At 35.2% G+C, this 22,332-nt stretch overlaps 1 protein-coding gene across 4 annotated transcripts in view; it reads right to left on the bottom strand.

Annotated features, from left to right (window-relative positions):
• Window positions 1–22,332, bottom strand: part of ROBO2 (roundabout guidance receptor 2) — a 659,470-nt gene that overhangs the window by 96,117 nt on the left and 541,021 nt on the right. For 3 of the 4 annotated variants that reach the window (XM_006093706.3, XM_023758054.1, XM_006093705.3), the window contains 7 exons: window positions 21,385–21,590; window positions 16,596–16,677; window positions 16,011–16,173; window positions 14,267–14,433; window positions 11,014–11,135; window positions 3,179–3,410; window positions 576–700 (listed from right to left, as the gene is read on the bottom strand). In XM_006093706.3, the coding sequence (XP_006093768.1) occupies window positions 576–700; window positions 3,179–3,410; window positions 11,014–11,135; window positions 14,267–14,433; window positions 16,011–16,173; window positions 16,596–16,677; window positions 21,385–21,590 (1,097 nt within the window). Of the gene's footprint in view, window positions 1–575; window positions 701–3,178; window positions 3,411–11,013; window positions 11,136–14,266; window positions 14,434–14,804; window positions 14,944–16,010; window positions 16,174–16,595; window positions 16,678–21,384; window positions 21,591–22,332 lie in introns of all 4 variants that reach the window. The other variant, XM_023758055.1, reaches the window with a different exon arrangement.

Genomic DNA, 22,332 nt, shown 5'->3' with positions numbered 1-22,332 from the left:
AGCAGCAAAATTACAGTTATGAAGTAGCAACGAAAATAATTTTATAATTGGAGGTCACCACAACATGAGGAACTGTATTAAAGGGTCGCGGCATTAGGAAGGTTGAGAACCACTGTTTTACCTGTCACTCAAATCCTAATTATAAAAAGCCAGGGGCTGTCATGACCGAAATAACCAGATGGATGATCAAACAGCAGGCTGTGTGGGGTGACCAGGCTAGCAAGGGGGTAGTTGGGGGGAACCAGGCCGACAGGGGAGGGCAGTTAAGGGCAACCAGGCAAGCAGGCAGGTGAGCAGTTAGGAGCCAGCAGTCCCGGATTGTGAGAGGGATGTCTGACTGCCGGTTTAGGCCTGATCTCCTGGACATCCCCGAAGGGTCCAGGATTGGAGAGGGTGCAGGCTGGGCTGAGGGGACCCCTTACCATTCACAAATTTTGTGCACCTGGCTTCTAGTATGTAAATATTAATTTACATTCAAATTCAAAAAGAGAGACAGTGAAGATGTGGCTCATTCTTGTGCTCTTGAGACTCCCCTGGGAGCCTGCTCTGTGAACCTTCCTTCATGCAGGCCCTACCTTGTATTCTTGAATGATTCCATTCTGATGATCTGGAGGAGGAGGGTCCCAGGAAACACTAATACTTGTGCTGTTGTGGCTTCCAACTGTCAGCACAGTGACAGATTGTGGAGGAGCACTTGGGGCTGTAGAAGAAGCAATTAGAATAAACACAAACTGTAAGTCTTGGTGCGCATTGATGGTGCTTGCAGAATACAAATCTGAAGACAAGAAGCAGGAGATTCTGGTTTCCAGTATTCTAACTGTGCATATAGTATTCAAGAGTGACAGTTTTTATAAAATATATTTTAAATATAACGGATGGATTTGAAGCAAATACAATAGCTGTCTGTAGTACTATGTACTGAACAATAAATTTATCAGCTAACATTCTGATGAGTATTTTCTATATACCCAGCACAGAGCTAAGTGTCAGATTTAATTCTCACAATAACCTCAGAAGGTAAAAGCAATAGGGTAGAATTTGAACACAGGTATGTCTAATTTTAAAACTTTGATCTAAAATTTTATTAATCATTATCTCTGAGTGATGGCATTATTGACAACCTATTTATTTTAGTTTGATTTTAATTAACAAAAACAGTGATACAGCTATAAATTATACCAACAAATGGAAAATACTTGTCTTTTCATATTGGGAAAATAATTTACTGCTCTAAATTGACTCATAATTTAAGATTTCAGACTTATTTTATATTGATGGGCAAGGAACTCTGAAGATAGAAATGAAAACAGTTCATGTTGGGTCAAATGTCTCATGGACACATTTTAACTTCTTACATTTGCTTCCTTTATGGTTTCTCTGTAATCCCACTGAGAAAAGGTGAGTGAAAAGAATTTCTGATTTTATACTGCAGTGTCCCATACAGTGTATCTGAGAGGTAACAAACACTAATTCTGATGGAAAGCATGAATTCTCAGTGAATCTGAGTTTAAACCAAAGAAAGAAAAATCAATATAAAAATCCTTACAGTTAAAACAAAATTCAAAGGATTATTATGTAAAAGGGTCAATGCTTTCATAACTCTACATGGTTTAGCCCTTTGAAAATATATACAATTGAATTGTAAAATACATTTTAAAGCCTGTCTATAAAGTCTCCCATGTTTGGTAAATTTGGTCATATTTACATTCAGAAGCAGGACACACACGTACCACAATACCACCCTTTATTATTCCTCTGTGTGACAATAATGCTCTGAAATGTGGCACGATGACATAAATCCCACCACCGTCTACCAGTTTTGTCGTTATTAAGTAGACTGTATTGAAAAATAACTTCTAAGAGCTAGTTTTTCGTTGGTCTTTCTGCTGGCGTGGAGAGAACACCATGCCTGCTTCCTTACGGGTCAATGATTCCTGTGCCCAGCTTCTCTCTATGGATGTGAAAGAACCCAAATCACCACTCATCATTCCCAGGCACAGGTTAGCTGAGTTCCATTTGTTACCTTCACAAGGTCTCTGAAATCGGAGATGAACGTACTGCGATGGTGACAAATGTCTAATCCAGGGGAAAAGTCTAAGTGCAGTGGAATTGATTTTGGAAGTATACTTCAACATGGGATTCTGTATTGAGTTATCCCGCTTGTTAGTACTATACCTATTCAACCTAAGTAAAATGTAATGGTGATGACTCTATTATTAATTTTTAGTACTTTTTTCTTTACATATCCTAAACATATATTAGTGATGCCTTTAAAAGCCTGTACTTATGCCTGTCAGTGTATCACACTGCAAACCAATGTCAAGATAACCTTTTCATTGGGTTGCTTATTATAAGATATGCATACTTGAAAAGCTCTTTAGACAAATGAGCATTTACACTTTAGCGTGAACAACCTATATACATTTTCTTAAGTTTAGTATATTAATTTATATAAAGTATGTTTAGAAAAAAGAGGCTTTTTTTAATGGAGCATATACATAAAATTAGTACAACACAGAAAAGGGAGGAAATTTATTTTACTTGGCATCTGACTTTTTTTAGTTTTATGATAGAATTTATTATAAGCATGTAGTTAAATAAAGAAGACACTAGTAAATGGACTGGTTGAGACCTACATTTATTTATGTCTCTCACAGGTTAACTTTAAAGTACAGGCAAGAAAAGTTCCAAAATGGGGAAGGGAGAAAACAACTGTAAGAAGAAAACTATTGCAAACATGCGTGTGGCATTCTAAATTAGAAATTATGAGTCAGATCAGCAGAGGCCACAGGGAAGAAGACTTCAAGAAGAAGATGTCATTCTAAGAGGCGTGACAATGAACAGCCTGTGCTCTTGAGTTTCCAGTAGCCTGTTTTGATGAAGCCAAGTGAGTCTAATCCATGGAAAAAAAATATGGGAAAATATTATAATCAAGTTCCAATGTACTGACAAAGAAGATTTGGGACAAATGTTTACAAATTATTTGAATGTCTTTTTTTTTTTGAGTTGTCAGATTTTATGAAATTCTCAGAACAAAAAGAGAAAAATACTCTTTCCTGGATTCACTTTTATCGTCTCTCTTGCTACTCTTCTAAGAAAGATGATAAACTATAACTTCAACAGAAATTGGTTTCATTATGGTCTAAGTTAGGTTCATGTTAGGGATCTGAATACTGACCTTCTTCCGTAGTACGAACTGTTTTGGATTCACTATCCATTCCTTGGAACTCATTAAAGTAAGGTCGAACTTTAATTTCGTAAGTTACCCCCTTTTTCAGATTGACTAGGACAGCATTTCGCTCATTTGCGACTTTAGCATCTAAATTCTGCCATGTTGGTGTGGCCTGCAGGCCCGAGGTCTGGCGATACATCACACGGTAGCCTTGAATAAACTGGGGCTGCCGATCCACCTGAAAAACAAAGCAAAAAGCTTTTGAAACCAAAGGGAAGTAATTTAGGCACCACAGTGGCTCCATCCTCATTTCTCTTGTCCTGTTTCTGTCCTCATCAGCTATCATAGGACAATGCCACAGCGTTCTAACTCACATCCCAGCATCTTATACCCTCTTCTAAATCTGACTGCACATTGTTCCTAAGTTATTATTTCAAAAATGAAGAGTGGAACAACTCTCTATCCTGTTTAAAATATTTCATGGTATCCAAGATACTATGTAATTCAAATTCTTTGGATTAACACAAAGTCCTGTCAAGACGTAGACCTGCCAATTTTTCTAGCTCCATTTCTTATCTGTTTGTCCTTTTTGTATATTCAAGAATTCCTGTCTTTGTGGTTGCATATATAGTTTGCTAGAGATTTCCACTCTCATCTCTGTCCATTCACTAACACCTTCACTTAATCAAAAACAGTTTTTGAGTTCCTACTAATAAGCACCGGGAATTTGAAAATGTAGGGACTTGTATGTACGCATATAAGCCTAATCAATGGACACAGACACAAGGGGTCATGAGGGAGGTGGGGGATAAAAACACATATGTAATATCTTAATCAATAAAGAAAAAAAGCATATGAAAATGTAGGGATAAAAAGAGAATGAAAGGAGCCAGTCCCTGACTTCATAGTGCTTAGAGCCCAAGTGGAAGATGGGAATTGTCTAATGATCACCCAAACAATGTCCAGTCATAGTAATAACAAATAGACATAAACAAATGCTATGATTGAGATGTACAAGGAGCTAAGGAAGCCTGGAGTGGAGAAGAATTGGCTGGATCAGGAAGAGAAGATGAAGTTTCCCTGAAGGAGTGCTAAGATCTACAAGGACAGTGGGATCTATCCAGTGGAAGAGCAGGATTGGCACGTGTCCAATTCCTGTTGATGGGGAAGCATGTGAGAGTCCAAAAGTTGTGTTGCTAGAGCATCTGTTCTAAATGGATAAAACAGTTTATAGCCCTCAACAGATATTAAAGACTTTTATTAATTTACCAATAGTCCCACTACTGACACAATTTGACAACTTTCTTGATCCTTTCATTCTTAAATGAGGATAAAAAGCTGTTCTTGAAAATCTGAGATTTTGAATCTCAAAACTGACATCAAATAGAAATTTAAAAAATAAGTTCACTCATAATAATTACATAAAACCAAATTCATAAAAATGTAAGCTAAAAATGAAACATATTCTCTTTATACATTTATGAAACAATCTTTACTGGAATACTACCATTTTTTTCATTTTCAAGGAGAAGAAGACTTCTAGCTTTTTTAAATCTCTTACCATTTTTCTAGAAATGCTTGACAAATATAAATACCATAGCACCTTCTCCAATTAACATTTCATATATTATAGTTTGCTAGTCATATTCTAAAAGTCCTTTCACTTGACATATTTCACAGTCAAAGGAAGTGTAAAATTTAATGGAGAAGAGGTGGAAGACCTCATTTTATGAAGTTTGAGGAGAAAGGAAATAGAATATGTAATGATAAAAATGGTTATTTCAGCTTGTTAAAATTTCTTTATTCAACTGTGAACACGTTATAATCAAATGTTATTCTTTCATGTATTAAAATCTAACCTCTTGAGTTGCAGCATTCAAAAAAATTTACAGAATCACAGTCAAAATACCACAGAACAAAGGAACAGTTTTTTCTGTATTTAAAATGTCCAAGTTAGAAAAACACATGAAGTTGGTAAAAGTAGGCATGTGTGTTACTATGTATAGCTAACTCCAGTTCACAGATGAGTCTCATCGAGTAAGAATTCCTTTATCCACCCGACAGCTTTCTAACCCTCAATGATTTTCTGATATTGGTGCTACTCTTGTGTGAGGTTATGTTATGAAAAAGTCAGCCCCGTTCTGATGCCAAAGCCATAGTCTTTGAATCCTCATCCATGCCACAAGTTTGTGTTTACACCAATGGACATATATTTTTGAAAAGCAGAAATTGTTCTGACATTAAAAAACAAGGCAACTAAAAAGCCAAAAGTTAAATTTATGAGAGCCACAGAGAGATACCCTTCATCAAAACTGTCAGTGTTCCAAAATATCACCACAGCATATGTTAAAACAACATTAAACTTGCATTTTATAAAATTCTCTGCATTCACTTTAAGTGAATTTATATACTGAAAGAAAGACATAACTCACAATAATAGCTTGTTAATACTGAAAGAAGCAAGCTGTGTTTTTAAGAAGCACATTAAGCAGCTGTTTCCAGATGAAGGGAGCCTGTAAATCAGGGTAAATTGGTTTTATCCATGTTTGGTTTTCATTAATTAAGTGTTTTAGGGAGTTTATGAAGTTAATGTTTACTATACAACATTGCCTTCCTCACTTCAGTGTACATGCCTTCAGCCAGCATTTTCTAATGACCCACTTAATAACTAAATAGTCAACTGGATTATGTGCAGTTGCAATACATTCTTTTCTGGAAAAAAAATGTTGTTACAGGTGGAAGCAAAAATGAAAATGCTCAACACTTCCTTTAAAAAACTAGGTGGGATTTTTATTGGCTATGCATTCTACGCTATTGACTTCTGAAGCACATTTTGACAGGTGGTCATTTTCAGGTTAAGTCATATGCTTGTTACTAATTTTATTACCATTCTGATTATGAGTCTGGACACAATTCCATGGGTTTATAAAAATTTAAAATTTGGTATTTTCTGAAATATGAGTAAAAAAAGAGTTGTCTTAAGGAAAAAGTGAAATGATGAAGAGAGGTTCAGTCTCAGTTGAGTTATAGCTTAGTCTCAAACTTTCTGAGTCTCAAGTTACTTAATTTGTTCAAATAACACCCATGTTACAAGGGCACACACACAATTAAAGGACTACTATAAGTTAAAACACTTGCAAGTTTTAAAGATGCACAATGATAAAGCATCATTGTTAAGTAAAAAATATACTAAAAAACAGGTGTCCACATGTGTCCCTCATATCATCACTTGCATTAAAATGTTTAAGTAAGATGCTTAATATTTATCTTTTCAATATTAAAAAAATCCACCTAAACTCAAAAGTCAAAACAAATTTTATTATGTGGGCTTAGTCTGCTAAGTGACTGGTCTGGACTTAGCTGAATTCTGAGCCTGGTTCTCCAGGGCACTCTTTCACCTCCTGTAGCTGTAATATTTAAGGACAATGAGTCTGTGATTATTTTTGTCCTTGAACCACACACACACACACACACACACCAGATTAAATATTTTTAAATGTAATAATTATTGCCATTTCTTTGTGAAACAGCCGTTTTCTTATCATTTATGCCTACCCTCATTATAAAAATAGTCATTTTTAGAATGTAGCATTTGCTAACTATTGCTGTTTCAAGATTAGCCTTGTGGGGCATGTGTTTTTTTTTTGTTTGTTTGTTTGTTTGTTTTTAGTACAAATGTCGTATGTTTGGTAAATGAATCCTGCCACCTATTATAGATACCTTCTCACTTGGTCCCAAATCTAAACACATGGGCTGGGGAATATAGTTGCCCCCTTAAGCCCAAAACATCTGTAACTCAAACAATGTAATAATTTTAAAAAGACATGCACATTTAGGAAGTTGAAAATAGGACATTGAAATGAAATAGTTGGTCATAATTCCTTTGATAACCAACCTCACCCCCAGTTGGGCTTTATTTCGCTACATTTACCTCTCAACTACATGCATATCTCATGGGGAGCAATACTCTGTGATATATTAAACATTTTCTTTTTTAAAATAAAAACATGTATGAAACAATTGAGTTGATCATGTAGCAGACAGTTACTGAAAGGGTATTTCATAAATGATGCTTTGCTCTGAAAAAAACAGAAATTAAAAATATAGCCAGACTCTCAGAAGTCAAGCTCATGAGGGAGTGAGATATGAAAACCAGAAATGACAATCTTGTTGGGATATAAAGATGACTATGATAAGGTCCCTTTCCTGAACGAACTCCCAGACTACTGACCTGTAGTTTTGATCTGATTTGATGTATTCTTTTTAACTCAATGACTTTTAAAGTGATTGACTTCATGAACATAATGACTTTGATTCTTATCCAAATAATTTCCACATTTAGAAGCAGCTTTAAAAAGCCCCTTCAATACTCCCAATAGAGCAGATAAGACTTTTTCAATTGATAATGAGTAAAAATATGCTATTAAAAATACAACTATATCCTTGGCCTTGTTAGTTTTGTATCTAGTCAAAGCTACAGAAAATGGATGAGGCATGGCAGATAATCACCCTACTGTGCCATTGGGAAAAAAGATGAGGTCATTATGTTCCCTTCATAGGAACAGAAGAATAGAAACCATTATATGCAGAAAATAGAATGTCTATGTGAAATTATATAAAAATGAAATTAGAAACAATGTAATCCTAGTCATAATTACTCTTAAAATGTTATAAACTTAGTTTTATTTTTGTTAAAGTATTACTCAATTTTGTACTTAGGGGCCAAAACCATGACTGATCAATCAGATGGTGTGGTTTAAGAAGCAACAAAATGCCCCATTCAGGATTATATGTTGAAATTCACTATTAAATATTCCACTATGTATGTGTCAGATTTGAAGTAAGGAAATTCTAATGCTATTCTTACCTATAAATATACATGGGATTTAGGAACATTATTCAATCTGTCTGTATTGGTTTCCTTTCATAAAATTATAAAATTAGAGTAAAAAGCCTTAATGTCTCTAAGTTTCAGCCGTTCTAATAAGTAAGACCTTCATATTTCCTCAAAGAAAAGTACATGAGAGGTAATATCTTTTCTGTTTTTTGAGGATGGAATCATTCACTTCCTCTTTGATTGAAACCGGTCTATAGGGAGCATATATACTGTTATGGCATTTATTCCTGCGTACTGTCATTAAGAATTTGCATGTAGAAGGCAGCCGATCGGTGATTCTCTCTCATCATTGATGTTTTTATCTCTCTCTCCCTCTCCCTTCCTCTCTGAAATCAATAAAAAATATTAAAAAAAAGAATTTGCATTATTTGTGTCTCTTTTTATAGCCCCCGCACACACACACACACACACATTGGGTACAAAATTGGTTCTCAAAAAAGGCTGTTGGATTGGATTTGTTCAATGAATTTATTATTGAGAGGACACTGGAAGAATTCTATTCATTGTATTCTATATTTCAAATATAATAAATTAAGATTGATGAAAATAATCATTTTTCCCCTCAATTTTCTTTGTTGGTGAAATTAATGGGAATGGGTGAGACAGTTATTTCCCCAAAGAAACTTGGAGGAAAGGTAGTTCAGTTTTTTTGGTCTTTTTTATTTATTTATTTATTTTTACTTACAGTCATTCTCCTACAATAAAAACAAACAAAAAAACAATAGAGACATAATTATAAATACTTTCTAATTAAGATTATAATTAAAGTGAAAACTCTTCTAGGAATGTCTAACTAAAATATCCTTTACTTATATAACATACAAAGTCTATCACAAACACAGAAGACTGAAAGAATGCATGCCCTTCTATCATCCCGATATATGCCTTTATGGATTTTTAGAAATTGTAACAGAGAGATCTTTGACAGAAAGGAGAAGTTGGCACTAACTGTATTAGGCTCAGGGAAGATTACCTCTCTCTTCACAAAACAGACACACATGTAGACTCAAGCACATGCACAAGTGTTAGCATTTTTTAATGTGATTAATGGCTATTTTTATAGTATTTGTTGTTTCCACTGAAGTGGCTACTATGTGGGTCAATACATTTTGTATTTTGAAATGACAGGGGCAGGTTAACATTTATTAATGCACTAGAGGCCTGATGCACGACATTTATGCACTAAGGGGGGGTCCCTCAGCCTGGCCTGTGTCCTCTTGCAGTCCGGGACCCCTTTGGGAGTGTCTGCCTGCTAAGCTGGCAGGTGGACATCCCCCAAGGCGTCCTTAGCATTGCCGAGGAGGTAGGAGAGGTTCCCGCCACCATCACTGCGCTCGCCAGCCACAGCTGAGCTCACCAGCCATGAGCCTGGCATCTGGCTGATCGGTGACCCCCCCCCCCCCCGGGAGCGCACTGACCACCAGGGGGCAGCTCCTGCATTGAGTGTCTGCCCCCTTGTGATCAGTGAGCATCATAGCAACCAGTTGTTCTGTGGTTTGGTCTATTTGCATATTAGTCTTTTATTATATAGGATGAAATTGAACACTTTAGCATATATTAAAATATTAATTTATTTCTTAAAACCCATTAATTTTTAAACTTAAATGTCAACTTATTAAAATTATATATGTACATGTTTGGTGCTGCTGGATGATGTTCAGCTAAAAGAATATAAAGATGTTTGATTTAAATTTACAAGAAGTCTTCATCAAAATTTAAGTATTTTGTGTTTCAATAACACCATTAAGAAAGTAAGAAACAAACTACAGATTAGGAGAAAATGCTTACAAATTATATATCTGATAAACAATTTGTATTCTATAGATAAAGAATTATTACATGACTGAAATAAGAAGACAAACACCCAATTTAAAAATGTGCAAATCATTTAAACAGAGATTTCTCTAAGGAAGATATATAATTGCTCAGTAAACACATGAAACATCAGTAGTCATGAAACAAATGCAAATGAAAGCCACAATAATATACTATTCATCATTCACTAGAATAACTATAATAAAAAGACAAGATAAGAAGTGTTGGTGAGTATATGAGAGAAATTAGCAAGGATGTGGAAAAAACTGGAATCTTAAAATATTGCTAGTGGGAACATAAAATGGTATAACCACTTTATAAAACATGTCGGCAGTTCATCCAATGTTAAACACAGCATTATTGTATTACTCAATAACTTCTAGGTAAATATCAAGAGAAATAAAAATGTATGTTTACTTGTACACAAATGTTCATGACACCATTATTCATGATAGCCTAAAGTTGAAACAACTCAAAGGTGTATCAGCTGATGAATGGACAAACAGATGTATATGCTGGTATCTGTATGCTATTAAGGAATGCTATTAAGAAATAAAAGGAACAAAATACTGATACATGCTATAACATGAATGGACCTCAAAAACATTATGCTGAGTGAAAGAAGCCAGGCTCAAAAGATCACATATTGCATTTCATTCCTATGAAAGCAATAGGCAAATCTATAGAGACAGAGAGTAGATTAGTGGTTGCAAAAAGCTCAAGTGAAGGGAATGGAGAAGGGACTGCTAATGGGCACAAGATTTAATTTTGGGATGATGAAATGTCCTAAAATCAGATTTTGGTGATGATTGTATGACTCTGTAAGTATACTAAAAACCATTAAGTTGTACATTTTAACTTTGGTATATAAATTCTATCTCAATAAACCTGTTAAAGTTCAGAAGACCGAACATATTTCATTTATACTGCAATCAATCTTTCCTTCCTATATTTATTCTTTCATCTATTGGATCCTTTTCTTTTTTGTGTGATTGGTTACACATTGATTTTTAAATGGTAAGAGTTTTATTACCATTTTTTGGGTTGTTGACTTATTTTTTCTTCTTTGGTTTGTTTTCTTAAAGAAAAAAAAAAGAGACTATTATTAACATAGCCTTTCAGAACTTACTGTCCATGTGACTTGAACAGTCGTGGGTGTCAATACAACCGGAGTATGAAGACGAACAATGACATCTCCTAGTTCCTTCTGTACTTGTCTGTGATCCACTCCTTGTGCTGGAGGGCTGATATCTACAGGTAGACAATCATTCCCAAATTTTAAAAATTCATAGTAAAATTCCAATGTATATTATATAAGCTAATAATATGCCATTAGAAATAATTACAGGGGAAAATTTTTTAAAAATCTTTGTGACAAAAACATTAAAGAGTATTTTTATACTACCACCATGCTAAAATATAATTTAAAGGATTATATTTATCTTCATTATAATAATATTAATAAAAGAGTGTATGCAATCCCTCACCCCATTCAAATACATTGTTGTGGAAAGTCTCATTATTTTCTTATTAAAGAATAAAGAATGTGCTGTAAGACTTCTCTGGAAACATCAGTTTTATATAGATGTTAAAAGATTTTCGTGAGTAGTTAATGGGTAATATCTGAAAACTGCTGTTTGGGAATTTATTTAATATTTTTTCCAATTAGTAAATTGTGTGTTTTACTACTTGACCTACTTCAGACTAGGGAAGAAAAGTACTCAGAGGGACTGGAAACTTGAAGTATATTATTAAAGGTAAACAAAGTGAGGGGAAAAGGGGAAGAAGCCCCCAGTATTCACAACAATTCTTTTGACCAAAACAATTAAAATACTGATAAATGTTCTAAAGTAATAAAGTTTGAGCAGTGCTCCAATATCCAACAAAACGTTTTTGAAACTATTGCAGGGGATATGGCCCAGGGGAAGAAAGAAGAAAAAACAGATTTTCGATGTTTAGAATGATATATCTTTAGCCATACATTGTTCTGGCCCCTTACTTACCATTCACTTAAATACTATTCTATTGTCCCATATATATAATGGTTTATAGTGTATGTCCATTAAAATATATAAATGATAGACATTTAAGTCCATTGAATTGATATCAAACACTGAATTTTACACATACTCAAATCAGCTTCTTTAACTGGTGTACTATAATATTGATTTTTTTCTCCAGCTACCTTATTTAAGAAAGAAAGTCCAATTTTAATTGATTTATTTTCTTAATCTTCTTTTCTTTTATTTTCTCAGGCCACAATACTACATTCTTGAAAAAATATTTTTAAGTACATATCTCAGTCATAACTTAAATGGGGTGCACTAACTTAAATTGGGGCAGCAATAATTGGAACCTGAACTTTGGTGACATTTTTCCAGTTCCATTTTTTTCATCCTTAACATAAACAGCATTTCAAGTTTTATTTAAAACAAAAAAAATAATAATATTAGGTCAATAATGTTAACCTTTATGGATATACCTATGGTCTACTCTTGTGATGTTGATGGTGCAAGTATTTGCTGCCTTACTAAAATAATTCTAAATTCTATGGTATTTATTTATTTATATGGTATTTAATATCTTTTAAAAATAAGAGCACATACAGCAAAGCATTCTTTGAAAAGAAGAGCTTTTCAAATAGCAAAGCTGCTGAAAGTGGTATCAAAAATGATCCTGATATTCAGGCCCAAAACATGTGTTTTCCTATTAAACACCTGTTAAGAGAATATAAGCATTTTTTCTTCATATAATCTCTCAGCTGGAACAAGTCAGAGCACAAACAACTTTTCATTAATGTTTTGTTTTGCTTTACTTTTCACCAAGAAATTATTTTATGAGTTGAGAAGTAGTGACTGGCACAGATATTGAATGATGCAGGTTTTCGGGTTTAATCACACCACAAGCTTCCACATTCTGTTATCTCTCCACCTTCCCTCACCGCTGCACACAGAAACTGCCCGTTTTCACCTACACAGGTGAAATGATCTAGGTATTATTATTTTCTGAATTTAAACCATACACCTTTTCCTCTTTAAGTTCTATAATTTAATTTAGTTTACTCATTAAATTTAGACACACTAAGAGCAATTGGATCCAGGCAAGGTAAAATATAACCAGTTTCAGGTCTTCAAATTCCTTGTTGTGCTTTTTCTCTCTCTTGAGACAGGTTCTTTACCTACAGCTCCTTTATCATTATGGAAAATTAATCACACTACTGCTTCCAGAACAATAGCAAGTGGCATTCCCCCTCCCTTGACTGTCATCATGTCAGCAACATTACAAAAATCACGTGGTAACTTTATTTCACTTGATTCCTTATAGGTGCCCTTCTCTGTTATAATAGCATGCTAGTAACTGTTGCTGAACTACATTATAATTATAATAATATTTTATGGCTGTATGGTGCTTTTCATAGTATAAAAATACTACTTTGAATTATATCTTGTTCAAAGCCTTTAACAAATAAGAAATGATTAACCCTTTCTCAAGAACTCTGTAGAGAATAGGTTTTAACAAATAATAAAGCAACCATTTCTATTTTATTAATTCTCTTTGTCTACTAGTAGGAAGAGAAATTAGAATGCCACCTCTTATATTAATCCTTAGACTCCAGTGACTTTTCATTTTGAAGAGACAAGCTACTAAAAATGAAATGCGATACCTTTCATTTCATCTTGTTATAATGTTCTGGGTAGGTTTTTTTTTGTTTTTAATTAGTCAAAAGAATTACATACCTCTGGAAGAAAACTTGATTTACTCCTTTCTGAAACAAATTGCTCCTTTAAATCTCTGGTTTAATAAAATACACTGTAGCGATGGCTGTCAAAATTGTCAAAAACATCAGTAACATCTGCCAGGCACCTGAACACAGACTACTGGGCCCCACTCCCAGAGCATCTGAGACGGGGACTGAGCACCTGTGTTTCTAACGTGGTCTCAGGTGATGAGATGTTGCTTCCATGGAAGCCACACCTTGAGACCCACTGCACTATAGAAGCAGAATTTCTAAACAGTAGGGAGTAATGATGTCTTTATCTGGGCATCTTATCCATTCCAGATCACTGTATAATTAATTTCAAAAAAAGGAGAAATATTTTTCCTTCTTTTGAAATATAGTAAAGCCTTAGTTTATTCACTCTTGCTATGTGAATATATTCAATTATTTGGTTTATTTGGTGCTAAATAGACCCTGACACCTCAAGAAAGAGAATACACTCACCAAGGTGCACAGCATGTTCCCCGCAGACTGGGTCAGTTCTAGTGAATCATTATAACAAGTAATACAGACACATTTATTTTCCTGGTGCAATCCCTTTGTTCTTACAGATGTGCTAACGCCTCCTTCTAGAGCCAGTCATATTTACAGCTCTTGAAATTACCTTGTGTGCGCACAGGATCTGACATAGGGCTTGGGTCACTGAGACCTTGGGGGTTGATCGCTCTGACCATGAATAAGTAGATTGTATTGGGCCGCAGTCCTCTCACTGTATAGAGGGTGGTCTTTACATGGTTTGCCACTGTCTGCCAGCTATTGCTCACTGATTGGCTGAAACAAGAACAGAAATTTCATTTAAGGTGCAGTCATAAAGGTACTGGAAATGGAATTGGGTATCAATGACAAAGGTTAATGGCTGAAAATTAAACACACACACATACACACACAAAAAACACTTGGAGTGTTCAGCCCAATAAATGAAACATTTGGATGATTTCAGTTTATACAACAACAAAGCCAAGCCCACCTAACGAAAGTGCCATGCACAACAAAATTAAACTCAGCCCAGGAGATGTAACAGCCCTTTGCTAATGCACAGCAGCCCACTAAATGAATACCTGTAAAAGGAACAGAGGCCAAGATCACAACATCAAGTTTATACAATAAATATGGTCCTCATAAATGTATATATATATATATACCTTGAAAAGAATTAACCTGTAGAAAGAATAAATGGACTACAGAGTAAATTATGCCAATACATTTTCCTGTTACAAGGTGTGTTTTCTTTTGATCATTTCCACATGCAATATTATAATAAAGCCTTCTAAAACTACATATCTGTAAAAGAAGGAAGGAAGCATTGGATGAGTATTTTCCACTGGTCACATTTTTAATAAAATCATACATGACAGGTCCTCTTGGAATGAGGACCTATCTCTGAACCCCTTACAGCCAGTTACAGACAGCATGCCCGTATACAGCACTTTGAGATCAAGTATTCCTTTTGTTTAAAATGAAGAGAAAATGCAATTTTCAGCACCTTCCATTAATTTTTCAGAAGTAAGTCCTTTGCATCAAAGCATGGGAATTAAAGAAAAATGTATTTTGAAATTTGAAAACTAGGTGCTCATCATTCCATTAAATGGACTATAAGAAACTAAAATGAAAGCATTCTTAAGCATTTTTCTTAATGCTTGTAAAGGACAGTGGCCATCACTATCTTTATAATGGCAAATAAAAGCACATTGAAACTGAATACAAAACTACATTTTCCTATTTGTATTTTATTAAATTCCCATAAGACATTTTTTATAATGACATTTGCTAGCTTATAGTTTATATCCTTAAACTGATAACAATTATTTCAAGTAACAACTAAACATATCTTTTACTTTCAGCAACCAGAGATACATACAATAATTTTTTAGTTGTAGTTTTTAATTTTGTCTTAAGCATAACCAATAGATGTATTTAAATATGTATTTAAATGGAATTATTTTAAGTTCTGCTGTAAGTATTAGGAAGCAAAATTCCAGGTTCTGTGCCTCAATAAACATTGCATAACTTAAAAGGTCCTTGTGCCTAATTAAATTATTTTCTGCTTACTTCTAATGCAGAAATTCTCATCTTAAATCCTTATAATGGACAGGGTAAACAAAGGAGCTATGTGATTATGTCATAATTAGATTCCTATAAACTTAGGCAGGGATAATACATATTTAATCTTATAATTAAGGTTAAAATGAAAAAGAAACACACTTAAGTCTATTCTTGAATAAAGTCAGATTTAAAGTAAATTCTTAAAATGTACTGATTGATCACATCCTTAAAATAAAAAAGCAGGAGATTTGAGAACATATGAACTAAAGCAAAACCCAATGGAGAACATAGGAAGTATCCCATACCTGAACGCCTCAATGATATATGAACTTGCCGGGAGGGTCCCAGGGGTACCTGGTTGCCAGGACAAGGTGACACTGTTCTTAGTAACGTCAGTGACCTGTGGTTTGGATGGTGGTCCTGGCAGGTCATTTAAATCATAATTTTTACTGATTGTTGCTCCAGATTCTGTAGAGGACAAACAGAAAAAGCTTCATTCCTGAATGCATATGCTGACGACTATGGTTAAAAAAGAAAAATCGTATATTACATAAGTGACCTAGTCAGTGAACAAAAGTATATAAGTGAACATTTGCTTTTCCTACATGTTACTAAATGTTTGCTTTCCCACATGATCATTAGGATTGCTTTCTCTTTAGATTGAGAAAATAAAATAAGGTTGTCAAGAAAAAATGTATCAAATTGCATATTTGCGATGCTATGTGTAAGAGGTGCAGGAATTAAAAAGTGGCATGACAATTTTTACATTTAATGAATTTAAAATATTGATCTCTTCTTAACTTGGTATTTGATAATGAGGTAATCACTAAAATGCATGCAAGATTTCTTGAGAAGATAAATTCTGGGAAGATAATTCACAAAGAATTCACCTGTGACATCCAGCACAGCACTCCAGGAAGTCTCCCCACTTGAACTTGTAGCCACACAAGTATAAGTTCCAGTATCAGAAATCTAGTGAGCAAGGTGGGGAGAGAATTAAAATGTTTAAAATAATTTGTTGGAAGTATTAAAAAATTAAAAATACTAAATATTTCCCTTTAAAGAGATCAGTATCCATCTATATTTAAATTGTAGCAGTATAACAGTGAATGGAATATAATTATATCATTAAAAAATAAACAATTCATGCCAATGGAAAATTGCAATTTTAGAGCTGAAAGAGACCACAGAAATAATCTAATACATAACTCATTTTATAAGTATTCATAAAAGTAGCCATTTTATTAATCACTTAAAATATTTCTGTTATTTGTTGAAGAATAACAAAAGACTTTTAGGAATAATTAATAATATAATCAAAAGTTCTATTTTATAAATGTAAAATGAATAATAATCTATGATCATGCATTGACAAAAGCCTCAAGATTAAATAAGATGTGTGGTTGAACCCTGTGGGCTTACATTGCAAACATTAATTGGTATCAGTTTAGGGCTAAAGGAAGAGTGAGACGGGAAAGAGAAACTGATGACCACACAGAATAAGGCAAGTTAAATATAGAATCAAAATTCTGCAGTGAACATGAATCTAATTGTTGATGAAATATGGGAGTTCATAGAATATACTACCTGCTGGGTTCAAAATGTAAGCGTATGGATGACTGAACTTTTCACAATTGATTCTCATGTAAATCTTTAGTTCATGGATGTTACTGTGATTCCATTTTAATTTATTTTACATGTCATTATGTATTTTAACCTAAGGTTCAAATTGCTCTGGAACATCATTCTTCGCAATATTATCTCCATACAACTATCTTCCATTATGGAAGTGATGACGGGGGAGAGCCTTTGTGGGAAAAGCTCTTCTTTCAGATGTGGCTGAGCACATTAGTCATTAGAAATCTGTTCATTTAAGAAGCATCACTCACAAACTAAATATAATGAGCTGAGTTGGATTTTAATGGGATGTTCATTTGAATATGGTCTCTGAAAGAGTGAAGAATTTGCATTTTATTATAGCTGTTGAACTAAAATGTAGCACTTGTTATTACGTGCAAATGCTAAAAGAAGGGTATGTAGGTAAAGCTTCTTAACAGATCTCCTTGTCATTGTGGGGAGATACAAGTCTGACATTAGCTGTGGTAGATATGTTTTAATGAGTGTTCAAATTTTCTACTTCTCAAAAGATACAGATTCAGAAACCAATTAGCTGAACTATAGGAACACAGTGTTCATCATTCTATTTCCCCTCTTGCATTAAGTATCAAAAAAATAGTGAGACACAAAAGAATATAACCTACAGAAAGTCTTTTGATATGAGTGAAGTACTGCAAAACCCATTTTTATCTCCCTTTAAAGACAGTCATATTACAGAAAGAGAATCATTTTTTTGAGTTTAGCAAAAGTGCTATCAAAAGCCTAAATCTCATTGCTAAAAGTCACTCCTATGTCATCATCATCATCACATTCATTTTTATTCCTTCAACTTTAAATAATGTCTTTTCTGATCACAGGCATTTCAAGGCTTTCCCACCCGTTTCCTTTTATCCTTAAGCAAGTGCTTTAAAAAGAGATTCATGTGCTGTCAGCCTCCGTCACCTACTGTACTCCTTGTGCAGTTGGCTGCAGACAAGCCCCCAGGAGCCTGCATCTCAGACAGACTACTCAGGAGTCTGTCAGAGGGCTCAGAGTTTGACATCATCAAGCACCCACCTTTAATTGCTTTTTTCAAACATTACTTGGGATCCTGACCATTCAAGCACAACCTCTAATTCAGCAGTACAGTGAAACTGCATTAACCTCCATGGCCCAAGTCTGCCTTTAGCCCACAGAGAGAGAGGTTAAAATGTTTACTCAAGGGGAGTTGGCATTAATTTCTTAATAACTCCCATTTTGTTCATAGAAGGTTAACAATTAATTTACAATCAATAAAAAGACAGGCTAAAATCTATATTAATTTATTTTTCTTTTAACTGAATTAAAAAGCATTTTTTCCTACTTTGAGCAATAATTAATGCTTGTGCCTTAAAATAAAAATGCATTTAATATATTGAATATTTGTGTGTCTGTGTGTGCACACACAATGTAAAAATAGAGAAAATTTTCCTTTTTGTATATGTATCTGTATGATATACTGATAAATACAAACTAAGTGTATGATTGCAAATAATTTGGCATTGTAAGTGAACATTATGAGCATTGTAAAAGGGAAAATTCAGGATTGTTTCTTGGTTTTTTTTGCTTTGTTTTTATCTTCATCTTGGTTCCTAATTTCTCCCCAAAGACCAGATTCTACTAACTCTTCTTCCACTGAATCATTTTCAATTGATTTTTTATTTGTGCACTATTACGTCAACCATCTTAGTGCTGGCTCTCATTCCCAATCTTTTGATTACTATAATATACATTCAAGTGTTGGCATAGTGCTTGCTGCATAAAGGGAGGCTCTCTATATTTGGTTGAATGAATTGAATATATTTTTGAAGGGCAGGTCACCCCCATGATATATCCTCTCGGTAGTTACACCTTGTATAATCCCTCAGCTTGCCTGTGGAAGGCCTGTTGATTTACTTCTTGCCAACAGAATTAAGCAAGGGTGTCAGGATGTCATATTTCTGATCATGCTGCTAGAACAGCAATGCCTCTCTTGCTAGGAGACTCTCTTTCTTGTTGACTTTGAGGAAGCAAGAAATCACATTGGGAATATCCATATAGCAAGGAACTAAAGGCAGCCAACAGTAAGAAAGATGCTAAAGTCATCAGTCACAAGTAATTGAGTGCTGCTGCTATCATGTTGCTTGGAATCAAATCTATCCCAAGTCAATCTTCAGATGAGATGACCCACCTGATTATAGACTTTTGGACCCTAAAGAAGAAAACCTAACTAAGTCATGCCCAGGCTTCTAACCCACAGATATTGTGAGGTAGTAAATGTGTATTGCTTTAAGCCTCTATGTTTTCGCTGATTTGTTACACAGTAGTACATAGCTAATACAATACTCAGAAGTAAACATTTATTTTGATTGAGTTGATCCTGAAGCAGGTGTAACTTACTTAAGTTGGCAGGAACAGGCATCCTCTGTTAAAAGACCAACAAGGCTTATTCTTGTCCACAGGCTTACATTTAAACTCTATAGCAACTTAACCTAAAATGTAAGATATTTTATGAACTAGTTAAACCTGTCTCCTATTATTCAGTCTCATCTCTTTATGTTTTCCACACAGCTGTTTGGTCAAGCCAATTTATCCACATTTCCTTATTAATGTCCTTTGTTCATGAGTTTAAATCAGATGTATTTGTCATTTTAAAATTATTTAAATATTCTATTCCTATCATTAACTTTATGTAATTAAGATTTTTAATTTCATGGATTATGTACATACTGAGGGGTCCCTCAGTCTGGCCTGTTTCCTCTCACAGTATGGGACCCCTCGGGGAAATGTCCACCTGTCGGCTTAGGACCGATCCCCAGCTGGCAGTCGGATATCCCTCTTGCAGTCCAGGACCCCTCGCTCCTTACCACCTGCCTGATCGCTCCTTACTGCTTGGCTCGCTGCTCCTTAGCAGCAGGCTCCCTACTGCTGGGTTCACTGCTCCTTAGTGCTGCTGCAGAGGCAGGAGAGGTTCCCACAACCGCTGCTGCACTCGCCAGCCTTGAGCCCAGCTTCTGGCTGAGCAGCGCTACCCCTGTGGGAGCTCACTGACCACCAGGGGGCAGCTCCTCTGTTGAGCATCTCTCCCTGGTGGTCAGTGTGCATCATAGCAACTGGTTGTTCTGCCATAAAAGTCGCTTAGGCTTTTATTATATAGACGCCTGGTGCATGAAATTCGTGCACAGGAAGGGGTCCCTCAGCCCAGCCTGCACCCTCTCCAATGTGGGACTTCTTGGGGGATGTCCGACTGCCTCTAGCAATCCTGGACCTCTGGCTCCTGATGGCTTGCCTGCCTGCCTTGCTGATAGCCCTAACCACCTCTGCCTGCCTGATCTCCTCTAACTGCTACCCTGCTGGCCTGATCACCCCTAACCACCTCTGCACTCAGGACCTGATCTTCCCTCACTCTGGATGGCTGCAGGCACCCAGGACCTGGGCCGGCTTTGCCCAAGCTGGCTGAAGCTGCAGGGGACCTTGGGCAGGTGGCTTTGCCTGGGCTGCAGCTGCAGGCACCCGGGACCATGGGGCAGGCAGCTCATCCCTCTCCCGGGCCACAGCCACAGGTGCTGGTGCCTGGAACCGTGAGGTGTGCGGCTTGTCCCTCTCCCAGGCCACAGGTGCAGGCCCAGCCACTGGCGCCAGGGACCGTGGGGCAGGCAGCTTGTTCCTCTCCCGAGCCACAGCCTGGCTGCTTCCCAGTCCTCTCTCAAAAGCTCATTTGTTCCTGCCTGGTCCCCATTCCTCTCTCCCTAGTGTTGAGTGTCAGCCATTAAGGCATGATTGCGTGAGGGTGTGACGACCATTTGCATATTAGCTCTTCATTATATAGGATGGGTTTGGATGAAGGAGTAAAAACTTTCTAAGTCTGCTTAAAAATTATGAGTAACATAAGAACAATGATATTCCTCTAATTGGAATTCATCATTTGTACAATAAGAACTAACATGGACCATAATAAAATGTAGAGCAATGTGCAGGGATATGAGGTTTTAAGTTCACACACAGTTTTCTCTAGGTCAGTACATAAGTTGAGATAAAGATACTTACAAGTTGAACATTACTTACCCGTAAGTTTTTAATCTGCAATGTTCCTTTGTCTTGTATAGTTGCTCTTGGATCTCTACCCAGAAAAGTGAATCCTTCCTTTAACCAGCTAATTACAGGAAGAGGATCACCAGTTGCTTTACATTTCAGTAATGCTGTGCCATCTACTGCTAGTGTTTGGTTGGCTGGGCCTTGTAGAATTATGGGTGGAGGTCTATCTGTTAAAACTAAAGGACAAAGATATTTTCAGAACATTTTAACTGCTATAAAGTTCAGTAGTCTTGATATAGAAAGTAACGTTAAAGCCCCCAAATCAATATTACTTATAACTTATTCTGTATCCATCAAACATTTATCATCTGTACACACTATACTGAGGCCATATTATTATTTATAACTTTGAATTACCTATGATTAAGATGCTAATGGCATAAAATTCTAACATTTTAGAAAGGCTTACTGTTACTGAAAGGCTTAATCATATTAAAATGAAAATATGGATGGCTTATTACAGCCATCATAAAATGTCTGTTTTATCTCTCATATGCATATTTAAGAAAGACAGTGGAGGATACATGAGTAGAATCAATTTTCACTTTTATTTTATTATAAATATATGCATAATACATAATTTCACCCTTGCTATCACTAGTTACATGCTTTATGTATATAGGCTATAATATTTCTGTTGATGTCAAAATATTTGATTATAAATTTATATCCAAAATTGTTATTGAGTCTTTAAATTATAGTAACATAATTTGGATGATATAACTTAATTGGTCCTTACAATTAAGCAAAGATAAGCAATCTAATTAGACTTTATTTATGGTATAACAAACATTGGGTTTTCAATAGTGTTTACATATCTATCAATTCCTGTATTTGTTGGATAAATTTTCCATAATTTCAACTTTTATTTCAGTGTGTTTTTAATTAAATTTTATCTTCAGTGTCTTTAGAAGTATT

The sequence above is a fragment of the Myotis lucifugus genome, unplaced genomic scaffold (genome assembly GCF_000147115.1).
Source record: "Myotis lucifugus unplaced genomic scaffold, Myoluc2.0 scaffold_120, whole genome shotgun sequence".
Lineage (NCBI taxonomy): Eukaryota > Metazoa > Chordata > Mammalia > Chiroptera > Vespertilionidae > Myotis > Myotis lucifugus.
The sequence above is the reverse complement of the archived record's forward strand: the minus strand, read 5'-3'. Positions and strand labels throughout refer to the sequence as shown.